The following is a 26,620-nucleotide window of genomic DNA, read 5'->3' as shown; positions in this document are numbered from 1 at the left end:
AGGAATAGATGCAGAATGATAGATACGTACTCATCTGGCTGCTGTTTTTATTTGCACTGTCCAGCCATGGAAGCAAAGGAAGGGACAAAACTTGAAGTTACGTAGCGAGCCAGGTTAAAAAAAAGAGATAAGTCCACCATAATCAACCACTAGGGGAAAAAAGCATACTAGAAACCCACATATCCCAGTGTAGCAAATAAAAATTAGGACCAGCCATGAAGGGTTGTGTGACATCCCAGGGGTGGATGGGAAAAAATACATAATGCATTCAACCTACGTTTTTACATCAGAATAAGTCAAGGTACAAATACACATTCCAACATACATGTAATAAATCCTGACAATGTATATTTCATCTGTGCATTTAACAATTTGTCTGGAGTTTAGCTTTAAAGCAATTTGATCAGCCATTGAATAGTGTTTGTAAGCAAACAATGGCAAAGTCTCCTTTAAAATAGAGCTGCCTGCCATATATGCACCATTACAATAATCAGCTGCATTATGAGTATATCGTTGGATCCATGTATTCCACAATGATATATTTAATTGACTTTCATCCAAGCGCCAATTGCCACCCACATGTTGTTGTCAACTGAAATGCATAAGCTTAAATTGTACCAGAACAGGAATAGAGGGGTCATTTTCCAGTATGGACACCTACAGATGTCACTCCAATTTCTTGTTGGGTCTACAGGGCAGAATATAAAGAAGAATCTTGCAGATGAGGTTTAAAAGAGAAGATGGTTTGTCCCGTCCCCTACCGACTAGAATTCTGAATCCAATTCTCCAAGCTGGCCATACAAGGGGTAATTTTTCCATCTGATTGAGCGATCCATTGGAAGGTTTCATAGAACTGGCCATAAATCATTTAACTATATTTAAATTTGATTTCCCAAAACATTACATTAAAATATATACTTGATAGCAAGTGTAGAATTGAAGAACCCTTGATCGGTCAAAGCAAAAAATGTCTATTGATTGTTCAAATGTCTTATTTATAATTAATAAAACCTCTAAATCAAACACTGTTCATGTATGGCTAGCCTAACTCTGTCTGTCTTCTAATCCGCATGCAAATTTGATATTGTACTATTTGCCGTATATGTTGCTTTCTGGTAGAAACATGACCTCAGATGCCCTCATACAGTAATAATTACAGCTTCTAGCACGTGCCAAGCAATCTGCAAAAGAACGTCACAGAATTAGCAAATGCATCTGTGAATTAGAAAAATGCTTTTCCAGAGTGGAAATGAATCCTGGAATATTCCTTTAAACTGCTGTAAAAACGTGTCTCTGTTCTTGTCATTTAGGGAAGTTAGTGACTCAGAAGCCCCACTTGGATGCATTGCAGCTCCTTCAGTACCATATACTCAAAGTGTAAAGTCTCCTATATAGAGTGAGAACTAAGCATTGGTACTGCTGACCCCAAATGACGTTAAGTGATCCACTGTGCTGAATCACCAAATACTGACAGATAATGACTGCTATTGTTTTGAATTGGAGAAGATGCAGGTCATGTAGGTCACCTTTTGCTTGAGCTAATAAGTCTAATTTGTACAAAATGCCTATAGATAAAGAGGTTGATGAAGGCTTGTTGTGGGATGAGGAGTGTTTACACTGCCTGTTAAAGAGTACCTAAACTCAACATTTTTTCTTTACATAAAAGGGTAGACAACCCCTCTATGTAAGGTAAAAATGTTTTTGTTTTTTTTAAAAAGGGTGCAGCACTGTCTAGGCGATCAAGACTTAATGGGAGAGCAGAGCCTCCTGGGATGCCTACTTCACACATCTCGGGAGGCTCTGGCTGCTCCTCCTAAAGGAAAGAGATGTCGATCTCTGCATGCGCAGTGAAATCGTCTCTTTTTTATTCACCCTACGTCAGCAGCTATGTCACCGAATCTCGCACCTGCGCATTGTGATATTGTAAGATGAAGGAAGAAGACCTAAGAATAAGACGGAAGTGAAGATCAAGGATGGTACTGCCTGGCGCTTCCTTTGCCAGGAAGAATTCCAAGACAACGTGGGACCGGATCGTGGGAAGGACCAGCGTGATCAAAGGACTGCAGGAAGGTGTTTTTTTGTTTTTGTTTTTAGTTTAGTTCCGCTTTAGGAATACATTAATTAGGAATATAACACGAAAAGAAAAAACTAGTCTGAGCTGGGGTTCTACTTTTAATTCAGATATTTCTCAAAATCAGTGCAGTTTACAAGGAAGAAGTTCACCTATTATGTGCATATTTCATGATCACTGACAGGATGAGAAAGCAGTACCTGTACGGTATTTATTGTGAAATAGAAAACAAACACATATTCCATAAAAAAAAGACTTAATTTATTTAATTCCTGGCCTCTGTGTAATCCCAGTTGACCTCTACCAAGGCATTTATACAGACATAAATCCAAGATGGTGGCAGTGACGTCCAAGCTATTTGGGCAAGTAGTCCAGACTCCTGCAAATAAAGAACAGAAGAGAACATTAGTAAATTAAAGAGATGGATGTAGATAACTAAAAATCAGTAAAAAAAAGGTAATATTCTAATAAAGACAAATGTTTCCATTATTTTTACTACAATACTGTTCCTTTGTGTAGCCATTTCTCAGTCTGGAAGAAGTCAAACTTTCAATATTGCAACAGTTGCTTCCTCTATACTTCTCTATGTTGTTAGGTGGGTTAGGAAGATGTATGGTGGGTACCAACAGTGTCAACATGAAAAGTACACCCACTATAAGCCTGATTTCATGCCCATGTGGGACAAATCAGTATAAAGACAGATCTTAGTGTTCTCTACAGTCCAGCACCACTCAGCACTTTTTAGCAACCACCTGGCTGTTTTTTGGGTGGTTACTGATTAGTTTGGTCACAATACAGAGGTCACCACCCGCCTTCAGCTTCTTCCCACCCAGCCTAAAACAATTCTGGGGAAAATACTAGACTTCATGTATTAATGGCTGTAAAAATAATCTAACTGTTGAAGAGATGATAAATGCTCTAATAACCTAAATTACATTTTGGATTTCTTATCAATTTCAAAGATATTGATCATCAGGGCAAAAAGAGAAGGAGAACACCTTGGCAAAACATTGAGAGAGGTTCTGATCTTCCCTACTGCATACAAAAAGTAGCTTTACACACAATCCATTACATTTTTTTTTAATAAAAAAAAAATACACAGAAAAAAGAAACCTCTTTGAATTGCCATGTATCTGAGTGCATTGCAAATAAAGAAAATCCCCTTATTATTCTCTACTTCACATTAGAAGAACAATCAGGGCTACAATTACCAAGGGAAATGCGTCTTCTGCCAAGGTAAACCCACAAGCTACTTAATACTCCAAAAGAAAAAAATCATGTTAATTATTTTCTGGAATTTATAAAACCTCTCTGGAGGAATGAGATACGATGAAGCCGAATGTATTGTTGACAGAGAGGATTTGGCATTAGGTGGCAAAATGATGATTGAACGTTAAAGTTGTCTGTTTCCTTCCAGGAACAGTGCTTGATATTTATTACATATGAAGAGTCAGAGAAACTGCTTCTGGTAATGTAGGATGGCTGCTGAGATACAAATTATGTATTTAAAAAAAAGTTTCCACTTGAATCCAAAGTAAAACAAAATTATGCTTGGTAAGACAGATGGCCCAGTAGATCCAGCTTCCTTGTAGGTGGTTTCAGTCCTGATGAATCCTACAAAATAGGGGGAAGACAGGCTGCTGACAGATCCGTATTCTGTACAAAGACTAACCACAATGGCTACGTGTCTAATGCTGCAAATCCCATAAGGTCAAACCAGGTTGGTGGGCTCCATGATTGTAATGCACACATATCTTATTGACACCACACTGACAGACTAATCCCAGGGATGGAACTTTGGATTTAAAGGACTCAAAATGAGTCCTCATCTCGCTGTAGAATTTAGTTGGCTGTTAGCAAGTCACAAATTTTTATTATAATTGATCAATCATAAGGATCAATTGAAATAAATAGGAAGTTATAATAATGTTATCAATAAAGAGAAACATTGGAGGTAAAAAAAACAATGCCAGGCATATAAATGAAATCTACCACAAACAGTTTATGTTAAAATTAATTCAGAAGGAATAAAGTGTTTGTGGTAAGTTTTTCTGATTTTGAAGGCTTGTTGAAATTGAATGAATATTGGCATTGTGAGAAACTATTGATCTTTTTAGAGAAGGGTGAAAATACCCAAGAGAAATATGCAGGTAATAAACCTTCCCATCCACACTCCACACATGAACTTTTCCAACACAATACTGTAAAAAGTTTCTTAACTTTTGAGCCACCAGCCAACACTTAAGGCTTTATTTATAAAACAGGGGATCTCACATTTCTTCAAACATTACTTGGTAGGAAGTCCTTAGGCCTGATTTTTTAAAGCTCTTCAAGGCTGGAGAGGATACACTTGAAGTGAAGCTGGGTTATCCAGCAAACCTGTAACGGATTTGCTAAAAGTTGTTAGCCATTTGTTAGCAAATGTTTTTAATCCATTTCAGGTTGTTGTTGTCTCCAGCCTTGGAGAGCTTGAATAAATAAGGTCCTATGTGTTTCAATGGCAGTAACGGATTACCAGAAGTGAATGTTTGAAGGAATGTCAGCTTTCCTGTTTTATAAATGGAGCCCAAAGAGTGCATGGTGGATTTATTACTGGCTATAGAAAGCTCCAATCTGCAATTATGACCAAGAACTAATTGGAGCGATTCCGAATCATGTGATTGCTACATCAGCTTTACAAATGATCACATGCAGGCTGGAGGTTCAGTTGATTAAAAAAGGAGATGAGTCCGGAAGACACTACAACTAGAACGTGCCATTGTTTACCGCTTTCATACTGTGTTTGTTAGATACAAATACAGTAACAGAAAAAATTAAATGTTAGGAAAAAATTGAAAGAAGACACCAACTACACACTTGGAGTTGGCAAGCCCTGATCACTAATATAGCTCAAGGGCTGAAGTGATAATAATGTCTTGCAACCCTTCTAATACCATATCCCAGTGATACTTTTTTAGGCTTTTTGCACAGAAAAAGCCAGTTAAAACTTTCTCCCCCCTGAATTTGTATTTTTATATTTAGATAAACTTACAATAAAGATAGCAACATGGGTAAAAAGTTGTTTAGTCTCATTTTGAGGAATTCTTCAACCTAAAATAATATTTGGGTATAAAAAGCTGATGAATATTATTAATCTGAGCATGCTCCAGCCACTACCAGTCTTTTCAGCACTGCAATGCCTTGAGGGATTGAGCGTCTCTTCCCCTACCAGACCGACAATCTGCTTAATGGAGAACACAGTTGAGTGGAGATGTTGGCAGTTCAGTGGAGATGTTGGCAGTTCAGTGGAGATGTTGGCAGCTACTGAATTTCAGCCCAGGCTTATTAAAGTGTTATATTCCAGCCTCTTAAAGTGAAACAAATGATAACATTTTACTTCTCTAATAAAACACATATGGTTTATTGCATCAATCATTTTCACAGCAGAGATGGAGATGGCTTCTTATATTACACCAAGTATATGAAGCACCTGGCCCAGATATAAATGTGGTAACACAATTAGGCTGAAAGCAGCACAATAATTTAGAGCTATACTTAACCTAAGGGAAAGTGTAGTAATTTTTCAGTTACATTTCAATGAATTTTATGCAACATTTACCTAAAAGAGGCCCTATTGCTAGGTAGTAGGATAAAAGAGGTGCCGAGGCTGTAAAGTATGATACCTATAGCTGCAACAAACATTCAGGCCACGGCCAAACCTCAGGCTTTCTGATAGGCAAAGCTCCAACATTCTTTAAGACTGGCCAATACTTTGATAGGCAGCCTCAATGGCCAATAAGAATTTACAGAATATCAGGCAGTATGGATGGTTTGTAAAAGGTTTTATCATGGCAAGTATGGTCATAATACTACAGGAGGTTGCTCTTAATTTTCAAGGTAAATGTTTAACATGACTCTCAATATTTTATATGCATGCTTTTCTTTTTGTCATTATCCCTATACCCAGACAGTAGTGTTAATTGTTACCCTAGGTTTCAATTTTTTCTGTCGGTGGTGTGCTCATTTATATGTAAAATTAAATTCTCTTTTTATGTACATTAAAGCTGAAAAAGTTTAATCTAATATTTTACATTTCCTTGTTACCCTTCCTTATCAACATGCTATTTAAATATTCACATAAACACTGTTTTCTAATACATACCTTATTGTATACCAAGCAATATCATAACTCAGTTTATTTACTTTTTTTCATAATGCAGGTAGACCATTGCAGGTGGGAGGGTAGTCAGAGTGCTTTACATAACTACCCATGCACTCGGTCTCAAGCAGACCACCCTTGGCCACTTGCATGAACACTGTATAATCCTAATATTTAATGTGTGTTTCTCAACCAAGGTTCCTTAGAAACGAGCTACTTCGACATCCATGTCGGTTTAGGTGACAACAATGATTTTTTTGGCTATCTGTTTATGGTGACATTCTTCCCATTAACCACCATGCTACTGTGAGCTGTGTAGTATTTATAACAGGGGTTCCCTGATGACCCCAAAGTTATTTCAAGGGTTCCCTCGTGGTAAAAACATAGAAAAACACTGATTTAATAGATGAAGACCTTGCAGAATCTGGATTTCAGGCTGCTCCACATTTGCAAAAATTTTAACTAATTGTATTTGTAAGATGGGCCCACTGTGCAACAAAAATTTATGGGGCCTTAGGGATGAGGCTGTTTGGCTTGGAAACTACGTCTAGGTGGTTAGGAGGATGATAGTAGGACAGTGCAAGCCAAAAGATGTTTACCATCAAATATGAGTAAAACAATTTGCTAACAGCTGGGAATTAGAAAAATCTGCTCCAGTCAAGTGATATTCACCAAGTTTGCGAGGTATAGTGAATGTGCTCTGATTTATACAGAGCAAATAAGCTTACTTTTTTTAAGATGACCATGTAATGATTTATTTAGGAATAAACCATAGATCAGGTGATTTGATCCATATATATTCTGGAACATGGACGATAATGAACAGATTTATGTTCCAGTATAAGCAAAGAAGCTTTACTCATAATCACATGCAGAGTTTCAAGTCACTGGAGTGATATACTGAGGAAATCTGTATTAAAATAAACCAAAAATACTCCCCATGAGCGTTCTCTCCAGCTGACCGACCATGTGTTATAATAGCACTCATAGACTGACCCGTCTACGTGGGAGCTCTTCCAAAACACACAATCAGCGAGATGAAGTCTAAAGAACTGAAATGTGATTCACAAAATTGAAAATGGGAATTTTTTGGGAATTTCCTCAATGCGACAGAAAAGAATTTCGTTATTTGAACTCTGTTAGGGCTATGGGGAGAGAAGTAAATGTCAGAATTGAGGTGTTATTAACCTTTCCTTGGCTGGAACCCAGTGGATATTGGAAAGTCAATTTTGTGGTTTAGAAAACCTCAAACGACAATTTTTTTATATTCTATTTATTGGATCAGTGCACCTAAAGCTGTTATTTCAGCCTGTTAGATGCCGGAGAGATAAACCACCTAACCGTTTCTTAAGGAATAATTTGAAGAGATCATTGCTCATAAATCCCTGAATCTGCACATATCCTGCAGTCACAACGTGGGACTCTCAGTCTCCATGCTGGATATTTTTAATAACATTTATCTTGGGAAGAACTTAATAGGAAGTGTATGCTTGCAACAGGTGACAGAAAAAAGAACTAATCTGCGCCTAAAATCCCCTTTAGATGTGCACAGACTCAGAGTATGTGCTGGGGATGCAGAAAAAGATACATCTCAGGCTGCACAGCTAAAGAGAAGCTACAAGCTTCAGGACAGAGGGCAGACAACTAAATCCTTGATCTCCTAACATTACCTATGAAGATGAAGTGAAAGGGTTTAGGCAAGTATCTGCAAATAAATGAGCCTAAATCTTTGTAAAGTATAAAGATTCTACGTAAATAAAGTTTTATTCCCAACAAAACTTTACCATCTGTAGCCAAAACCATTCAAGAATTTGCTCCCCTGCCTCTTTAAGGTGCTGGATTTCTTCTTCATGGTCCCTGTACCATCATGAGAGGGACTGTGCTCTTAGTCACACAGCACCAACAGAGATATAGAAGAAGGCACCCTTGTAGGACCATGCCCAGTACCCTCAAACAATGGGGTCAGTGCCATGCCACCAGTACAAAGTCTGGGGTAAAAGATAAATGTGACCAGTGGTGACTGCCATCGAAGAAGAAAGTTTTACACAGTGACAACATTCTTCTTTTTTCTGCATGACAGAAAAACACTTAAAACGATGGCAGGATCAGCAGATATTTTCAAACAGAAAATACAAACCACGTTTTACATTGAACATTTTGTTTTCTATTATTGTGAACTTTTAGCGAATGTCAGTCTTGTCAGATTCATATGAGAAGCCGGAATATGCTTATTAAATCTGCCGGCATGTCAAAGTGACAGAGAAGTGATGCTATTTAACTGTGAAAAAGAAAATTAAAAGTACCATTGGAGTTTTGTCAAAACAGGAACCTAGTTATTGGTGGAATGTAAATGAATAAATAAGGAAAATGCACGCATTGCAGATTTTATATAAATCACTAAAACTTTTAGTGGTCTCTATGGTCTTTTAAAAAAACATTTTTCTATTTTTCTGATTATATTCAATTACAAATGTGTGAATTGTGTGTGTGAATCTTGTATGAAAATAAATAGACCACTATAACTGCTTTTCTACAAAAACCTTTTCCAGTGGAGAAGGTTTATTTTGTGTTCAGGTCTGGTATTTGCAGCAAATGGTCCTTCGTTGTAGGAAAATTTGGAGGACTATTTCCTGTATATCTGTGAAGGAAGTCATAGCTGCAAAGCTGTGTGGACAGAGGTGCACCGATGTAACAGCAGAAGTACACCATGTAAGAAGATAAAAAATGACAATTGCAGACCTCATGAGCAAGGTATAGCAAAGACCTGAGCTCTGTAACACCACTTGGAGCTAGAGCTGCTTCTTATTTTAGATGCAATACACCTGGATATTGGCTATATTCCCATCTGCACCCACAGCTACCCCTCCTCATCCCTTTACCCCATCTGCACCTTTGCCCAACAGTGCACATCATACATGTTCACAATTCTACCACTCCTAAGAACTTATTTCCCATGGAACTTCAACTCCCTGCAATTTTATTTAGGGCAATTTGTGAAGCTCATTCCAAAGCTCACCACCCTCTGATCAAGGCCAGCAAAGCAAACAAAATCTCATGTATCCTAATCAATAGAAAATATAATGTGCTGGGAAGAGGAAACCTTTCACGTGATCTGCTAACATCCATAAGACCTTTCCCTTTTATCAGAAATGTTTTCTGCAGTGTTATGCAGAGAACACACACTGCAGGACAATTAAGAATTTGCAATGAGTTTGAATGTTAATGTTAAAAAACTACCAGTTAAGGGCCAGTGTAGAGTTTTTAAAGCAGTTTCCTGCAAATGGGAAAAAACGTAGTGAAATAACAAGAAGTCCTAAGTTACCCCTGCCCCCTAACACACACACACACACATATATATATATTTATATACGGTATATATACATATATAAAATGAAGGAGGTGAGAAAAAAATAAACAAAAAGAAAACAAATTGGCAACAGTATCATTGATGTTAGGTGTTTGCTGGTATGCTGGTAAAACAGAATTGTTTTAAAACCTTAACCTGCATATTAAACCTTGCCCACTCTATCCCTGTGCACAAAACTAGCTCCACAAAATAATGATTTGATGTAGGGGAAACTCAGGTGTCCTCTACCGAGCCTTCACTTTAATCCCTCAACACCATTTTGAAGGAATTCAAAATAGCAGTGGTGCTTTCATCCTAACAAACTCTTTGATGATTAGCTATGGCCACTGAAGACCATTTATTTGTAAAATTACAGCCAGGTAACTAGCGGTTGTTAAGGTCAGAAAGACCATTTTCTCACATTACAATACCTAAGTATGTTTAAAGTTGCTTAGAAGTTATGACTGCTTTGTAGGGTCACAGGTGTTGGCTTGTCCTTTGGTTTTTGGGCTCCAGACAACGGTTGGTACACAAACAGCTGTAGAAGCTCAAAGTTTGTCCATTGAAGACTCCAGTTCATTACCAAAAGACCTTACAGGAAATTTTCCATGTTTACCCAAACTAGACTACTGATCCATCATCAGCTTTTAGCTTTCAAGTCAGACTATAGCAGATTGCCCTATAATCAAGGGCTGTAAAAATATTTGAGAGTGGAAATAGGATAAGAGTTGTTTTTCTAAAGCTTTACAAATTACAGATGAAGAGCATGACTGGAAACCTCTCTGATCTAAACTACCCCAAACCTTTACTTCTAGCCCCGTTTGTTACAATTATCATAATTACCTGTCCTTCAATCCAGCACTATTATCCAGGTGAGAAGAACATGTAATGGATTGGATACAGAAGCCAATTAGGACATTAGCAGAAAGGCTTTCAAAGAAAAGCAGATAACTAACATGAAATCAGTTTATTGGAGGGGCTAAAAGTGCGCCCAGTCATCCTTGGAGGTCAGAGAAAGGGTCAGATACTTTCTGTTCTACCCCAGTATTCTCCCAATATTTATTTTATATTTGAGGAAAATACATTGCTGATTAAAGTAAATTTAAACCTAAAGAATTATTGGTTTCCCAAAAAAGTTACATTGAACGTACGCCTCTGATGATAATGGTTACAGATGTCAGTTAGTGTCATGTCTACTGGAGATCTAAATAGAGGCCAAGATGGAGACATTTGCAATGCAACTGTAATGCACAAAGAAAAGATGGCTTTGCTTTAAAATACCTAAAGCGAGCTTTAGATAAGGAAGGAAACAGTTAAATAGTATTTTTGGTTTTTATGGGGGTAATTTTTTTATCTTTCTGTACCAGAGACACAACAGAAAACAAGAGGGAGTGTCACCAATGTGACGGGAACAGCTGTCTCTAGAACATGGGTCCCCATTAGAGGATCTCCTCACCACCTATTCTCCGCTCAATTGAAGAATTTTGAATTGTCCTTCCTTTTTATACTACTAACAATGGCCTGACAAAATAAAGAACTCATACTTATCTCAAGACGGGCATATGGGTGTAGAATACTTAAGTGATCTGGGAGAAGTAAAATCCATCCTAATGTATAGTACTTGGATTTTCATCCTTAATTTTATTAAAACCAAACAAGCTTCAAAGCAGAACTACAATTCTGAATTTAAACATTGCAAGCAGGGTGTTTATTGCAGAAGTGACAGGTGATGTCCCTTCATCAATAAAACATACTTATCTGCCTGTTTGCATGCTCAGTGTAGGATTCAAGTATCCAGCCATCCCCTGGGGCTCCCAGGTCTAAATTAACTCCTCTGGAGAGTTACCTGGTTACATGAACAAAATGTACAAAATGGCCAAAGATCTGACACATGTAAAAGCACTGGATGAAGACGGCTATGCAGTTGATAGAGCTAGGACAGACGAGTGTAAATAAAAAATTTGCAATCGGGCAGATAAGTTTAATTTATTGCAAAAGGTACATTGCTGTCTCTTCTGCAAAAAAGGCCTGTCTGGTCACACCTGTACAGAAAATTATTATATATATATATATATATATATATATATATATATATATATATATATATACATACACACACACACACACACACGAATGACCTCCTGCACGTTTGCGCAAAAGTTTTGTCATCCCTGCTTGGACAATCAAGATGATCGAAGACTGCCAAGAGAAAATGAAGAAAGAAGTTGGAAATGGCCTGTGAGGGAATTCCTGTGCGTTTTTCTGAGCATTTCATACTTCTGAACACCTCCAAGTACATATGAAGTTCTAGGCCAAGGTTATGAAAAGCAGACAAAAGACAGAACTTATTCAGTGATAAACTATTGTGTGAATTTCTAATAGATCAGAACACATGCCAAGCATGGCTGCCTCTCTTCAATGGTCAGACAATGGTTTCCACTTATAAAAGGACCGGCCAGCCAGCCTTCTAGGGTAGGCGTGACCGAGCGTCCGACTTATTATGAGGACTCCTGGTTAGTTTCATCACACATCAAAGCATTCTTTTATCACTGCTTAGCTCTTTCTAAACAAATTGAAAGTTTATTCAATAAATAGAAATGGATTGCTGGAATAAAGTGTTGTATGTAATATTCTCCTTTAATATTAGCACAGCCGACTGAATAAAAAAGCCCTTAGGAACACATGGTGTACAATGTAAAGATGTCTTTAAACCAGGAGCACATTTCAGACCGGAAAGCTTCAATGAGAAACCACAAAGGAGTTTAGTATGCATAAAGAGGGAGAAAAAGGCATAAAAAGAATTAAATTGAAGGGATTAACTTCACAATGTGGTCAGCGCTCAGCTCACAGAGTGGCTGCGTTTCAAATGTCAGAGATTTCTCATACTAGAAAGGTTTATTACGTAGGAGATCATTACCAGCAAGCGGACACAAAGAAAACACAAAAAACTTAAAAGACAAGGGCTTAGAGCAGAACAATCTGATTCACTCTTCTAGAGTTATAAGCATGTTCTGAATGCCTGAGCCACGGAGTCCAATATTAGACTGTGAGAGGGGGTACAGTCACTATACTGCCAACACTTGCTGCAGTAAGAAGATGTAACTAGGAACTTGCTGCAAAACATTGACTAAACCCTAAACTGATTATGAGCTGTGGGTGGAGGGCATATTTTCCCCTGTGTGTGGTACAACCATGACAAGCTCAAGTGTGGCTTTATGAAGGAACTACTGCTGGCACCAGGGATGGAGCTGGCATTCTTTACTGTGTACTGCTTAGTGAATACTCAAATTACAGGTAAATCACTTGCACCTTGACTTGCCATGGTCATGCTAGGAGTAAGTGGAAATCTAACTTCCAGGGAAGTGAACTATTGCTAGGGTTACCCGAGAATTTCAGTTTAATTTTTAGCATTAATTGAAAAACTCTTGTGCTGAATTTGCTGGGCTGGCCAGTCCTGGATAAATCTTTTTTATATTTAAAGCGGCATTAAAGTTACGTAGTATGTTAGATTGAAAAAAATATATAAATCCATCAAGTTCAACCACTAGGGATATAAAAGCCTATAAAACATAGATGATCCAAGGAAAGGCAAAAAAAAAAACCCTGGTACAATTTTCCTGATTCCTGATTCCATGAGGCAATCGGATGTTCCCTGGATTAACAGTCTCGGTTATCTTTACTTTAAAGCCTTCATACCCAGTTATATTCTGTGCTTCTAGAAATCATTCAGCTTTTTCTTAAAGCAATCTATAGTAGTTGCTGAAACTACTTCCTGAGGGAGCCGATTCCACATTTTCACAGACCTTACAGTGAAGAATCCCTTCCTTATCCGGAGCTTAAACTTCTTTTCCTCCAGACGCAAAGAGTGCCCTCTTGTTCTTTGTAATGATCTCAAAGTAAATAATTGGGAAGAGAGTTCTCTATATGGACCATTTATATATTTGTACAGGGTGATCATATCCCCCCTTATACGTCTCTTCTCAAGGAAGAATAGATTCAGTTCAGCTAATCTCTCTTCATAGCAGAGCTCCTCCATTCCTTCTCTACACTCTCCCCAATTCCACAATGTCCTTTTTGTGAACTGGTGCCCAAAACTAGACTGCATATTCCAGATGTAGTCTGACCAATGCTTTGTACAGGGGGAGGATTATGTCTCCATCTCTGCAGTCTAATTTTCTGTTACACTTACACTTCCAGGTGATGTCCCTGCAATAATTTCTCCTACCTGCCTGATCAATCAGTTTTTCTGGCAAAAAAAGCTGAGATGTGCATGCACAGCATTAGCTTTGGTTTCCAGGAAACAGGAACCCTCTGTGCGTCCCAGGAATGAAGCACGGATTTATAAAAGCTCTCCAAGGCTGGAGTGGATACACTTTCATCAGTGATGCTAGGTTATCCAGTAAACCTGGAATGGATTTCTTCAAAGCCATTTGCTAGCAAATGTTTTAAATCCCGAGCTTCACTGATGAAAGTGTATCCTCTCCAGCCATGGAAAGCGTTAATAAATCAGGCCAAATGTGCCCAAACAACTCAATATCTCCCAAATAGGAAAAACCACAAACTGACCTTTCTAGGGTGCAGCTGCTTTGGTGAAACAAGAAGAGATATCACTAAAGGAGATTGGCAGGATCACCAGGCATTTACTTAGTTTTATTAATATTTAGTATTTTCATGTATGCACAATTTGCTTTGAGAGGAACAAATGAAAGCAGATACAAAATTTACGGTTTACATACAACTTACCTGACCAAAACCAACAATCAGGAGCAGTTCACTGTTACAGTTTACACAATAAAAGAACCAAACTTTTTTTTTCAGGAAAAAAAAGGGCTGCATAATAGGATATCATAGTTAATTACAGTCTAAATTTTTTCTTTAAAGGGAGGATCTCCATCCCTACCGAGCAGAGACAGAATGTGTTGATGAATTAGTTAGAAACAACCTACCAATATGCAGGCTAGCAGTACTGGGTTTTATCACAAGAAAGCTTGGAATACTTTGCAATTATTTGATCTTATTTGTCTGTCCTGCCTGAAACATGTTAAAGGAAGCAGTTTTGTACTTTAAACCAAAAGAATGTGCAATACCATGTTAACAAAATATACGTACGGAATCCAGAGTTTTGGGAAAGCCTCAATTTCCTCCTGTGAATATTCATCCAACCGTCGGGGAATGACTCTAGGTTGCTTAATTTCAGTAAAAATATTCTTCATGATGTCTTCAGGGATATCCTACAAATAAAAGGCACAAAAACACCAAGACATGAATTATCTCCTCTATGTACTTGGCAATATTTCATCAGAAGAGGGAAACAGGGGCTCCTGCGGCTTTACCCCAAAACTCAGCAATAAAGCGTACGGTTATTTACACATATGATGTAGAAATCACTTTTTTCCCAAAAACAGTTCAGAGAAAGTTGACCATAATCTGTAATCATAACAAGATTGGGGACCACTGAAGCTTCATACTGGATACAAGCCATTAATGAGCAAATACCCAACATCAGCAAGTATCTCAACCAGGGTTCCTCCAGAGGCTGCTGGGGGTTTCTTTTAGCAATGAGCAATCTGTTCCTCTTGGGTCGGATTAAGTGACACCAATGTTCTTTTTGACTATCTGTAAGGGTAACATTCTTCAAAATGGCCAGCAATGTAAGAGACATTCTTCCTGCTGAGCATTACACTAATTTACTGTGAGTTGTGGACATAGTAATTATTGAAGGGGGTCCCCGAAGATCTGACAGTTTTTTTCAGGAGTCCCTTCATGTTAAAAAGGTTGAGAAAAACTAGTACGGCTTATCCTTGCAGAACGAAAAAATGGGGTCAAGTATGCCAAGGACTGCCACAGCTTTAAAACATGTGACCAACTACTATGGAAGCAATTCGAGAAGGCTAAGTATTTGATGTTTTAAGGTTTCCATTTAATTTATAATTCATCCCAGTTGGAAAGTAATAAAGTCTCTACCCAATTTTATTATTTTGGGAACAATACTGAGAACACCAATACTGTGTGGAGCTGGCAGGAAGTATAGTTAAAGTTCTAACTATAGTTTTGTAACTATAAAGAAAAAAAATTGGTGTTAAAAGACACTTGTCGCACTACAGTTTACAAGGTCTTTGTTAATAAATATTGTCTAGTCTATTCTCTGTTAATTAACAATAGATCCTACTTCACTAGGCCCTTGGTGAACAATATTACAAATCTAAAATATACATACAGGTAGTCCTCGGGTTAAGGACATCCGACGTATGGACGCCTCTTAGATATGAACCGGGCTTCCCTGCTCGGAAGCTTGGAGGGGGGAGGAGGACGGTTTGCATGACTTGCAGAAGAAATCTTTTCCTAAACACAGCTGAGGTTGTGGGTGATCTTAAGGTGGCGAGTTCTTTCTGCAGAGACTTGTAAGTCTTTAGGTAACCAAGACAAACTCTGCAGTTTTTCTTTTTGAAAAGCTTGCTCCTGAAGTTAATAAATGTCTAGGCTCCATAAAGATTTTGTTTGTGAATAACTCACAGTAAGGATTTTATACAGTAACTGACACCACACTGCCTAATAATATGTTGAGACAAACATCTGTCCTAATTGCATTTATTAAAATATTGTACCTGTTGGGACTTGCATACAAATTCAACTTAAGAACAAACCTACAGTCCCTACCTTGTATGTAACCTGGGGACTACCTGCATATATACCTGTCATGCAAAGACAGTAAAAGAAAAACTTCCATGGGATAAGCCATTGTTCAAAGGTATAACTTTTTTTATAGTGTTTTTTTCTGCAACATATTAAATTCAAACGACTGTTTCATATTTACTGTTTCAGGAAATATGCTTCTTTTTGCAATCACCAGGGTACCTCTGACTACCTTGTTTAATAAAATACCCAGTGCTTCTTGTACTCTCGGTTAGTAGATTTTCTTTTTTTTAGACTAAAAGCATTCTGCAATGCAGCAAAGCCTGACTTCATGAAGTTGAACACAAGCACTTCTAATGTCAGCACCCACAGGGCAGAATGGGTATCTAACCTATTCTGGGTTTTGGTCATGTGACCCAAAAACTGAATGCCACATGCAGCCAAGTATCTAATTTCTGTACAATTGTACAAAGTGTTAACACAAGAGAAAAGATCTTTATTTTAGCTACAGGGCCTCAGGCTTAATTTTCAGGCTCGATTACATTCAGTTAATAAAAAAAATAAATCTTTATCCCGGTGTGGAAGGTATGTATATGAGGAATATCTATATTCCATTAACTTATACTGAACAGAATGCTGACGGTTTAGGCTTCTGTAACAGGAAAAGAGTTTTGAACTGCAATTAAATAATTCAGGAAAATTAAACATTGGCTTCGTTTTTATGACCGAGTAATGGAATAATTTCTGAGATGCATACAGTCATCATTGGGTGAAGAGGGAGCAAATTGTTCTGTTTCCCCAGCCACCTAATTAGAGAGTTTCAGACAGTTATTAACAAGGGGAACTTCCTCCTAAAGTCAGGAAGTTTATATATCCGGACCAGGCGTCCATATTTAAATTGTGAACTTTAAATTTATGAACTCAAAGAGGAATTATTCTTTTCCTGGTGACCTTCAAATCAAACTTGTGCTTGGTTAATGCTAGGAAAAGCAACAGGCGCACTTTAATCTGGACCTGCCCAGCAACACTTATCCATCTTTCTTTTACTTTCTCACAGCTCGATTCAGCTGCCAGGGTGGATTGAAGAAACAATCTGGTAATTTTGGGTATGGAGACGCATGTGACTCACTCTTAAGGTTACATTAAAGTGAAGAAAATTATACTGTTAAATATAATCGTAACACAAAGTTACCATGATAAAATGTCTCAATAATATTCATACTATTCTTATACCCTGAGAATTACAATATTCAACAATACTAAACACATTTCGCATAAATAACCTGCTTCTTCAGGGGAATATCTGAGTCACAAAAGCCCTTTTAACCTTGTGGCTCGTTAAAGTAAACTAAGGTAGGTGTCAAACATCAAATAAAATCATATCTTGTATGTCAGGGACAGGCTAACACAGGGGTGTAAAACTCTGGCCCGGGTGCCAAATCTGTCCCGCAACATCTTTTTTTTGGCCCCCCCAAAGGGTCCTTTTTTTCGCCCCTAAATATGATTTGCAGCTGGCCCGCCACTGCATTGAAATAGCGCCACTACTGCAATTCCTGGTATTACTCCTTATGAAAAGGTTTATATCTAATGAGAAGGAAAAACTTCATTTTTTTTTTTTTAATAAACTTCAAGTTTGGCCTGCAACTAAGTTTTTATTTTGGCCCTCTGTGTATTTAAGTTTGACACCCCTGAGCTAACACATAACTAAAATACAGCCAACCAGCGTCAAAGACCATCTTCTAAGAAAAAGTAACTCCTGAGGGGCCCAACAGTACTATTGGTTGTAGCAGCGGAGTGACGGATTTGGCTCGGTGAATTGGTGAATCTATGTCACATGGGGGAAGGAAGCAGCTCCTCAACCCCATGTATGGTCCAACTGGAGAGAAACAGGGTTTCCTAATCTTTAAGTAGAGAGTTGTCTCTTACTCACACACACACTCATAAAAAATGCCCTTGTGAAGTAAACTTTTGTCCTAGCTATGGCTCCATGAATGCTTACCACAGCTCAGCATTTTGTATGCCCGAGCTGAAAATACCGTTCATGGGCCCTGCTCTGCTGGTTCATTGAAGATATGATTTTACCAGTTTCCTTTTTCCCACCCAGACTGCATAAGGCTTACAATATCTAATAAGGCAGAAAAGGAAAGAGAAAATGTGGAAATATTCTATGCAGTCAAATCATTTTCAAATTTACCAGTACATAATACCCTATTGGACATGTTATATGGGGTAGACATTTGTAAACTTAACCAAGAACTAGATACTAGGATTTACATGATTGTGCCATCTCTAAATTGGCATTTCAGTTAAGAAATCCAGAGCCGTGTTGTCACCCTGATGTAGGCTGTGCCTGCTGACATTACAATAGGATGAGCTATTGTGAGACTTTGCTAGATGTGGCTATCAGTGCTGCTGATTCACCAGCCTTTAGCTTGCCAAACAGCACTTGACCGCCCAATGCCCAGCCCAATGCATTAACGGAACAATTTATGTTGCCAATCCTTTCCCAATGGACCTGATTTATTAAGCTCTCCAAGGCTGGATAGCATACACTTTCATCAGTGAAGCTGGGTGAGTTATTTGCTAGCAAATGTTTTGAATCCTGGACCAGATCGATTCCAGGTTTGCTGGATCACCCAGCTTCACTGATGAAAGTGTATTCTCTCCAGACTTGGAGAACTTTAATAAATCAGGCCTACTGTGTCAAGCTGAGACTTGAATCCCTCAGAAGGAGATGGTATCTTCAAGTCAGTAAGTGCAATCTGCATTCTTCTACAACTACTGCAACATCTTGGGCTGAACACGTTTTCTAGAGACCTGTGTAGTACTTTGTGTTCTGCCTAATCTAAGAAAGGGCAGGAGATGCTCAATGACACCCTCATAACTATTGTACACTTTTCATTACTTTTATAACCAGGTGGTCAAAACTGTGCAGAATTATTAAAATCATTATACACCAGGGTTCTCCCCAGCTCCTTTTTGTGCATCACCGGTCACTTTTAAGTACATTTCAGTAACCACATGGCTGTTTTTGGGTGGTTACTGACATCTTAAGTGACATTACAGGGTCACTGCCTGCCTAAAGCTTCTTACCACCCAACTTTAAAAAAATTTCTAGGGAGAATACTGTACAGGGTAACTAAGCAGAAGGGGTGGGGGTTGACTCAAGGGATATAGAAATATAAGAACATAGACAGTGGGGGAAACCTTTATACATTAAGAACACCATGTTTTTTTTCTATCACCAACTGTAGAATGTAATGCAATACTGGTATAATGCAAGAACATGTGTATTGCCTGCAGAGGTTAAGAGAGAATCTGCCAATCCGCAATTATAATAAAAGTTATGAGAGTGTCATTGAGCATCTCCTGCCCTTTCCCAGATCAGGCAGTACACAAAGTATTACACTGGTCTCTAGAAAACTTGTTCAGCCCAGGATGTTGCAGCATTATTAGGAGAATACAGATTGTATTTATTGACTTGTATATAGCACCTCGCTTTCATAAAAAATTATCAGTGACTGTGGCAATGAAACAGTAGCAGGCAGGTACCTCTGTGTCGCACATCATAATATTTGTACTCAGTACCCAGGGCTTGCATTCTGTATATCTGAAACACTTACCTCTTCAGGGAATAAATGAAATCTCTGCATCATGGTCCTTCGGAATAGATTTTTTGGTAACATTCCATACACTGCCAACTTCACAATCTGAAAGAGAAAAAATGAAGATGATTTAACTTTAATTTTTATATAATAAAACTGAATGCATTCACTCAATCTTTGTTTTACAAGCACACATTTTATAAATGAAAATGGATCTTCAGAGCAATTTGGGTTAACTAAAGAGAGAAGATAGGAGTTATTTCCTTTTATACAAAATGATCTTGCACCAAAGCCTCAATTTCTTGATTCTGTAAATGTACTTATCGACATTTATATATATATATTTATTGCTCTATAAATATCAAACTGATTTAACATTTGAAAGTGTATATAAGACTTAAAGTCACAACAATTGCCATGTAAATGGTAGGCAAGAAATCTGTACCTGCATGTCATATAAAGTTGTATAAAAAGTGTGTGTGTGTGTGTATGGTCGCAGAAAGAGAGTGAAATGCTCTGGAATACTGCAGGCTGTGTAGACACCTTTATACTCTGCAGCTAAATCAAACAGCAATTTGCATAGATGTCCATGTGAATCCATGAATGACTGCAATACAAGTGAAGGGGAGAGAGCGCAGCTTGCTCGTTCTCCCCTCTCCATAGCGCAGAATGATGCTGTATGTACAATGTCTGTTCATGTTTCTTTCAATCTTTTGTCATTGGAAAGGATTGTGAAAGATCCATTCCAATGACAAAAATCTAACGTGTGTGTATAAAGCCTTACAAAAGTCTCTAGTTTACAAATACTGGCCAAATACTCAAATTCCCCCTATTTTTCCTGAACTCCAGTGTGGCATGATTTGTGGCTTGGATCTAGGTAAGTGTAATGGTGATAATTACATTTTGTTTAGAGTTCATGATCTGCAGATGTTAAGCTGCCAGTTGCTGGTCTTGTCAAACTTCCAGCTGCAGATTCTATTTCTGCAATCTTTCTGGGCTTCGAGGAAATCTCCAGCAACGTCTATAACCTGACACCATGTACAAAGCTAAATACGGCAGAAAAGTTTTTCTCAAACTTTCTGTGTTCAGATAATTATAATTTATCGGTTCCACATCCAATTTATTTTAACAATAACTTCTGAATATCTTAACAAGCAATTTTAAGGCACCTTTCCTAATCAATTCACAGTGTCACATACATCCTTCTTACAACCATAATTTATTTATATGGTAAAAATCTGAAAAATATCTTTATCACAAATGTGTCAATGTACCAGTAAAATTTCAGTGCCATTGTATAAGTACAATTTCAGTCCCAATATCTTCGACACGAAGATGAATTGATGAATCTCATCTATCAAATACATCAATAAAAGCATTAAATTATTGATTGACCCTAATCTATCCTACCCTGGAAGAATCTGAAACAGATCACATAGGATACCAATGGGGTCCACCCATACCCTTTGATTTTCATCACTGGAATGAGGAGTTCAACACAAAGCACTCTTCCAACATCGCCTCATTGTCAGACGTCTATCTTGTCCAACTGTGTCACTATATGTTCAGTCCTCACTTGTACTACCCATTGGTAATTCCAAACATTTATCGAGACCTGCTCCATTTTCAGATTTTGTATTACCAATTATGGATTTAAGAAATATTTATGTGACACTGATTGGATTAAAGGAAAAAAAAAAATATATCACACTTACCTGTAATTCCGCAGATCCCCCAATCACGTTGAAGAAGTCCTCAGGTCCTGTGACGTCCAGATATTCTTGTCTATCCCCGTGCGGGGGAAATGCCCAGCACTACCATCTTGGTCCGTCTTCTTCTTTCTTCTGGCTACGTCACCCGAACTCACAGTGCGCTGTAGCCTGCTGTAAAGGGGAAAAAAGAGAGACCATCTCACTGCGCATGCGTGAGATCCACATCTCTTTCCCCTCATTGCAGGAAAATGCCCCTTCTGCGCATGCCCAACATAGGGTATGCGCATAAGGAGCAGCCTCCCAGGATCCATGACATATGTATCCCAGGAGGCTCTGCACTCCCATTCAGTCTTGATCGCCGCAGGTTTTCTACCACTTTATTTTATGTAAAGTAAAAATTTTAGGTCCGCTTTAAGATAGCTGAATACAGCAGCTAAGTTTACCAGCAATCTCTGAACATTTACTATACATATCCCAGAGAGGGCCCATGAGAAGCTGTGACCTTCTGCTTTAGGCTTTGCAATGAATTCATAATCACCTTTAATCACTGGGTATGGATAACCCTACAGATGGTTATGCTTTTGCCTGCATGGCTTTCCATGATCATATGACCGTGCAAAAAAAAACACTACACAAGGCTTTTAATTCTACCAGTTACTTGTAATTAAAATTGCAGGCATCCATTAAAAAGCAAGCAAAACTGAGCCAACCTAAAATCTTCTTAGGTCTTACTAATCCTGATAACAAATGTCATAGGTGAGACCTGGCTCACACCCCGGGAGTAGGGAGAAGACGCTGTATATTGTAATTTCCATAATAGACGAGGACGGGCTGTCAGGAGGCTGAATAAACCTACCTGGCAGGCAGGAATGTGAGCTGCAGCCAAGACAGATAGCACCGATATTGTGAGCTTTAGGTGGTTCTTATAGGAATTTGTGCTCTGGGCCATGGATTCCCTTCTAAACTTCATATAGGAATGCCAAGCGACTTTGTCTCAAATTTGAGAACTAATGCAGCCATCACATCTAAGGACCAGTAATATGCAGAAGATTAAACATGATATTATTCTTTTGTCCCACAACAATATATATATATATATATATATATATATATGTAAATATATATAAATATACTGTTGAACACTGTAGAATTGGACAGTAAATATATATATATATTTACAACAAATACAGCTATAGATATTGCTAACACTGCTTATTCTAGCATTGTATACATTCATCTCTGCCTTCACCATAATCACATAGAAGGTACTCTATCTTACAAAAAACATACCCTATGTACCTATATAATATTTCAATGAGGCTTTGGTGTGTTCCCAGTTTACTATCCAATTCTACAGTGTTCAACAACACAAAAATGTTGTTCTATTATTGCTAGCTTGTGCGTTTCACATTAGATAAATGTCTACAATTAGCAAAACAGTTCAGCAATATGATTACCATCAGACACCTAGTATAGGGTTGATGGTATGAAGGAATAATTAACAAATATCAATCACATCAAACAATTACAGCCTTGAACAGTCAAACCTTTAAAATGTTGCATTCTACTGCCACCTAGTGTTTGCATTCTAAAATGGCAAGAAGATCAAGTGACATGATATAGGAATTACTGCATCAGTACATTTATTGTAACATATCAAAGAAGAATCAATGAGGCTACATGTATGTTCTCATGCAGCTATGCGCATTTGTAATTATAGCTTAGGTCCAGATTTATATACCAATTGGGATATACAAAATTTGGTGCAGTTCTGTATTCTATATACTACTTTTGGCAGTATTTTTTTTAAAATAAGACTTTTAGATTCATTAAGAGTAGTAGAAGTTGTTTATTTTGGTAGTCCCTAATGATTAACTTTAAAAAGAGTTTTTAATAATTGTAAAAAATCATTTTTAGAATATACCCTTAAATTTATTGGACATATAGAAGGCAAGGAGGTCCCTGTGTATGAAAATCACAGGGTCCCAATATGCCATCACTAGCAGTTTCTCAGCTAGAGTCCCTTATTGGACCTCCAGTAGAAAGAAGAACCCAATAAAGGCAACAATTTTACTTTTACACTTTTCAGTGAGCTGCAGCAGGTGAAATCTTAACTGTTAAGATCTGAACATTTTCTGCCTCTGGCTGAAAAAAAAAATATTACCATCCCTAAATGATTTATTAAAGTGGTGGATGTAGCCCGGGGTATGAGGCGGTGTGGAAAAAAAAAACCTCTACAATGTGGAGTATAACTGACAGATCCAACAATGTGCTTGGCCTGTAGACTTTGATCAATGGTACTTTAGATACACGTGTCCTATCTCGATCATTCCTTGTGATGGCTGCGGCATACTCAGAATTTTTTTAAGTAAAAAAAATGACCCTTAGACATTAAGATATGAAATAAATGTTAATGCTTTTAAACTGCCACCAGTAGAATATTTACAAGCTCTTTTTAGCGGTTGTCTCCTCCAACGAGTTACTGAAGACGACAGATTTTGATAGATTTATTGTTTCTATCTTGGAAATTACTTTAAAGTAACGATTCTTAAGCGGTAGTTTGAGGGCGGCGAAAAGGGGAGGGGGGTTCCATCTATTCTAGTTTCCTGGACCTGCCAAGGCTAAATCAGCGGTGAGTCCCAGGCTCTGTTTTTGTAGTTTTAAGCAGCGTAAGCCTAATTATTGACGCTGGAAATGATCTTTCATGATTGTTTCCAGCGTTAAAGGAGTGACAAGATAAAGAAAAGAGCACTGTACACACAGCGCCCTTTTGTTCAATGGGGAAGGAAGGGGGAGAATGAGTGAGTGGCACTCCGCTGTGCTCTTCTCTTCATTTCTACTGTGGGCGTTCATCATTGGATGCTTATGGACATCATTAAAAGGCTCATGGTTCAAGACAATCGGATCCATAAAAAATGTTGGGCGACCTCTGTACATATGTCAGATTCTCGTCCGAGATGAGCATGACTATTCATATCAGGCTGGAATCATCTGACGTCATGACATTTTATGACAGGTTCGGATCTCAGCCAGGATCTGCATGGAGTTTGCAGGTTCTCCCCATGTTTGTGAGGGTTTACTCCAGGTACTCCGGTTTCCTCCCACATTCCAAAAACATGCAGGGAGGTTAATTGGCTTCCCCCCATAGACTGTGTTAAGGACATATGACTATGGTAGGGACATTAGATTGTGAGCCCCTTTGTGAGACAGCTAGTGACATAACTATGGACTTTGTACAGCGCTGCGCAATATGTTGGCGCTAAATAAACACTGTGTAATATTAATATTATTTTGTGTCAGACTTAATAGGTATTACATAAATGCCCATCCTCTGGTACTTCTGAAGATTTTCTGTAATCTGTGGAACCTCAATGTTTTACTCACAGCAGTCGGATCCTTCCGATGGAGTGCAGTTGCAGTGACTTGTCTAAAACCTCCGGGATAACTGGACAGAAAAAGAAAAGAATGTTATATATTTGTTCCCTGAAAGCATTCATTTTCTAGACAGAAATACTTAACATTTCCACAAATGACTTTTGTATTAATTTTAATATTTGCAGTTGTCTTATTGATTATGAAAATAAAAGAACACTGATAAAGCGCTTCCTTTACTTAAGCAGTCTATGGTTGGCCTTTCATTTCTGTTTCTTGCTTGCTGGAAATATTCTTGTTTTGTGACCAACTGTCAACCAAAACAGCCAATGAAGAGAGAATGTCTGTTACTAGTTTCTAAGGTTTATTATACAAATTAAAAAAGGATAAGAGAGGATATTTATTTAATTAATAATTTCTTTGACAAAGGATACTTTGCAATTTGGACCAACGAAATGTCTGGTCCTGGGTGACAGGTACATTTTATTATTCTATGCCAACATTATGCCACTGCTAAAGCTGTCTTGAAAAAGAATGCCGAATAATAATAAGCCACATACCCAGTGTGTGAGGAGTAAACTTTTTGTTCCCATTTATTCCCAGAGAAGGCGATGTGCCTGGTGTTCTTCACAACGACATGGTCTCCGCAGTCACCTGGATCAAACAGACATTACAAAATCTGTTAGAACAGAATGCCAATGAATGGATCACATATAAAGTGTTTATTATCTGAAGAGAAAGCCTTGACATAGCTTTCAAGCCCAAGTCTGAGCACCCTTTCCCCAGAGTACCCCCGCTTGAAAGGTTTTATACTTTTTTTTTTAATCCCAAATAAATTTTTACAATATCCTCAGGCCACAACCAAACATTAATTTGTGGAATCTTTTTCCATCTTGGTCCTATCCCAGCGGTGAGGGATCTCAGACGAAACAGAGCGGAGCTGGTGTAATGAAGTCAGCACCACTCTTTGCTACAGGATAGTGTGGGCACATGGCACCAAGCTCAGGGAAGTCATGATACCTGGTGCTCAGGGATCCAAAAGAAGTTGGAACTTTGGATCAGAATAACTCAACACATGTTCATCATAAGTTGCTTGTTTTTTTACTTGCATGCAGAGCAGCTTCCCAAAAATTGGACATAAAACTTCCTTCACATCCTGATACTCCCCTGAATTTGTCAGACGTTTTTTAAGCTATGCTTAACATGCCGATTGATAAACTATGCAATGTATTGCAAGTTCTCCTTTAAATCACTTTAACACCGAAAAGTGTACAATAAATAGTGTAAAATATGATGAACTGCCCGGGACAAACTGAACAGATTTGCCTTTTAGCAATCTCCATTCTTATCATACCAGTAAGACTGGGGAATTTAACCCTCCACTGTACAGATCTGTCACAGACCACTATTCTGATCCCAGAATTGAATGCAGTGGCGTGTTATCTGCAGAACTCTGAGACACAGACCACATAGTTTGAGAGATGTGTATCACGTTCTATTGTGATACAATAGATGTGTATCACGTTCTATTGTGTTTAAAGTACGATAACAAACCATTAGCTGAAATGAAGATAGAAATGTTTTAAAGGAAACTTGTTCTGTTATAGCTGAACTTCTCTGAAAGTGCCGCTCGCCTGGCTGTTACTTTGATCCTCTGGTTTCAATGCACTCAAGTGACCTGCTCCACGCACGCAGATACCAACTTTTCTCAGACGCTCCGATGTGCACATTTGCTCCATAATT

At 38.1% G+C, this 26,620-nt stretch overlaps 1 protein-coding gene across 1 annotated transcript in view; it reads right to left on the bottom strand.

The window, feature by feature from the left end:
* Positions 1-2,310: 2,310 nt before the first annotated feature.
* Positions 2,311-26,620, bottom strand: part of MRPL13 (mitochondrial ribosomal protein L13) — a 33,588-nt gene continuing 9,278 nt past the window's right edge. Inside the window, exons 3-7 of the mRNA XM_072410686.1 lie at positions 25,438-25,531; positions 24,890-24,950; positions 19,812-19,898; positions 14,665-14,786; positions 2,311-2,450 (exon numbers count right to left, since the gene is read on the bottom strand). Of these exons, the coding sequence (XP_072266787.1) occupies positions 2,426-2,450; positions 14,665-14,786; positions 19,812-19,898; positions 24,890-24,950; positions 25,438-25,531 (389 nt within the window). The 3' untranslated portion in view covers positions 2,311-2,425. The remainder of the gene's footprint in view (positions 2,451-14,664; positions 14,787-19,811; positions 19,899-24,889; positions 24,951-25,437; positions 25,532-26,620) is intronic.

Source organism: Pyxicephalus adspersus, chromosome 5 (assembly GCF_032062135.1).
Source record: "Pyxicephalus adspersus chromosome 5, UCB_Pads_2.0, whole genome shotgun sequence".
NCBI lineage: Eukaryota > Metazoa > Chordata > Amphibia > Anura > Pyxicephalidae > Pyxicephalus > Pyxicephalus adspersus.
Note: the sequence above shows the minus strand (reverse complement) of the source record. Positions and strands in the feature narration are given on the sequence as shown.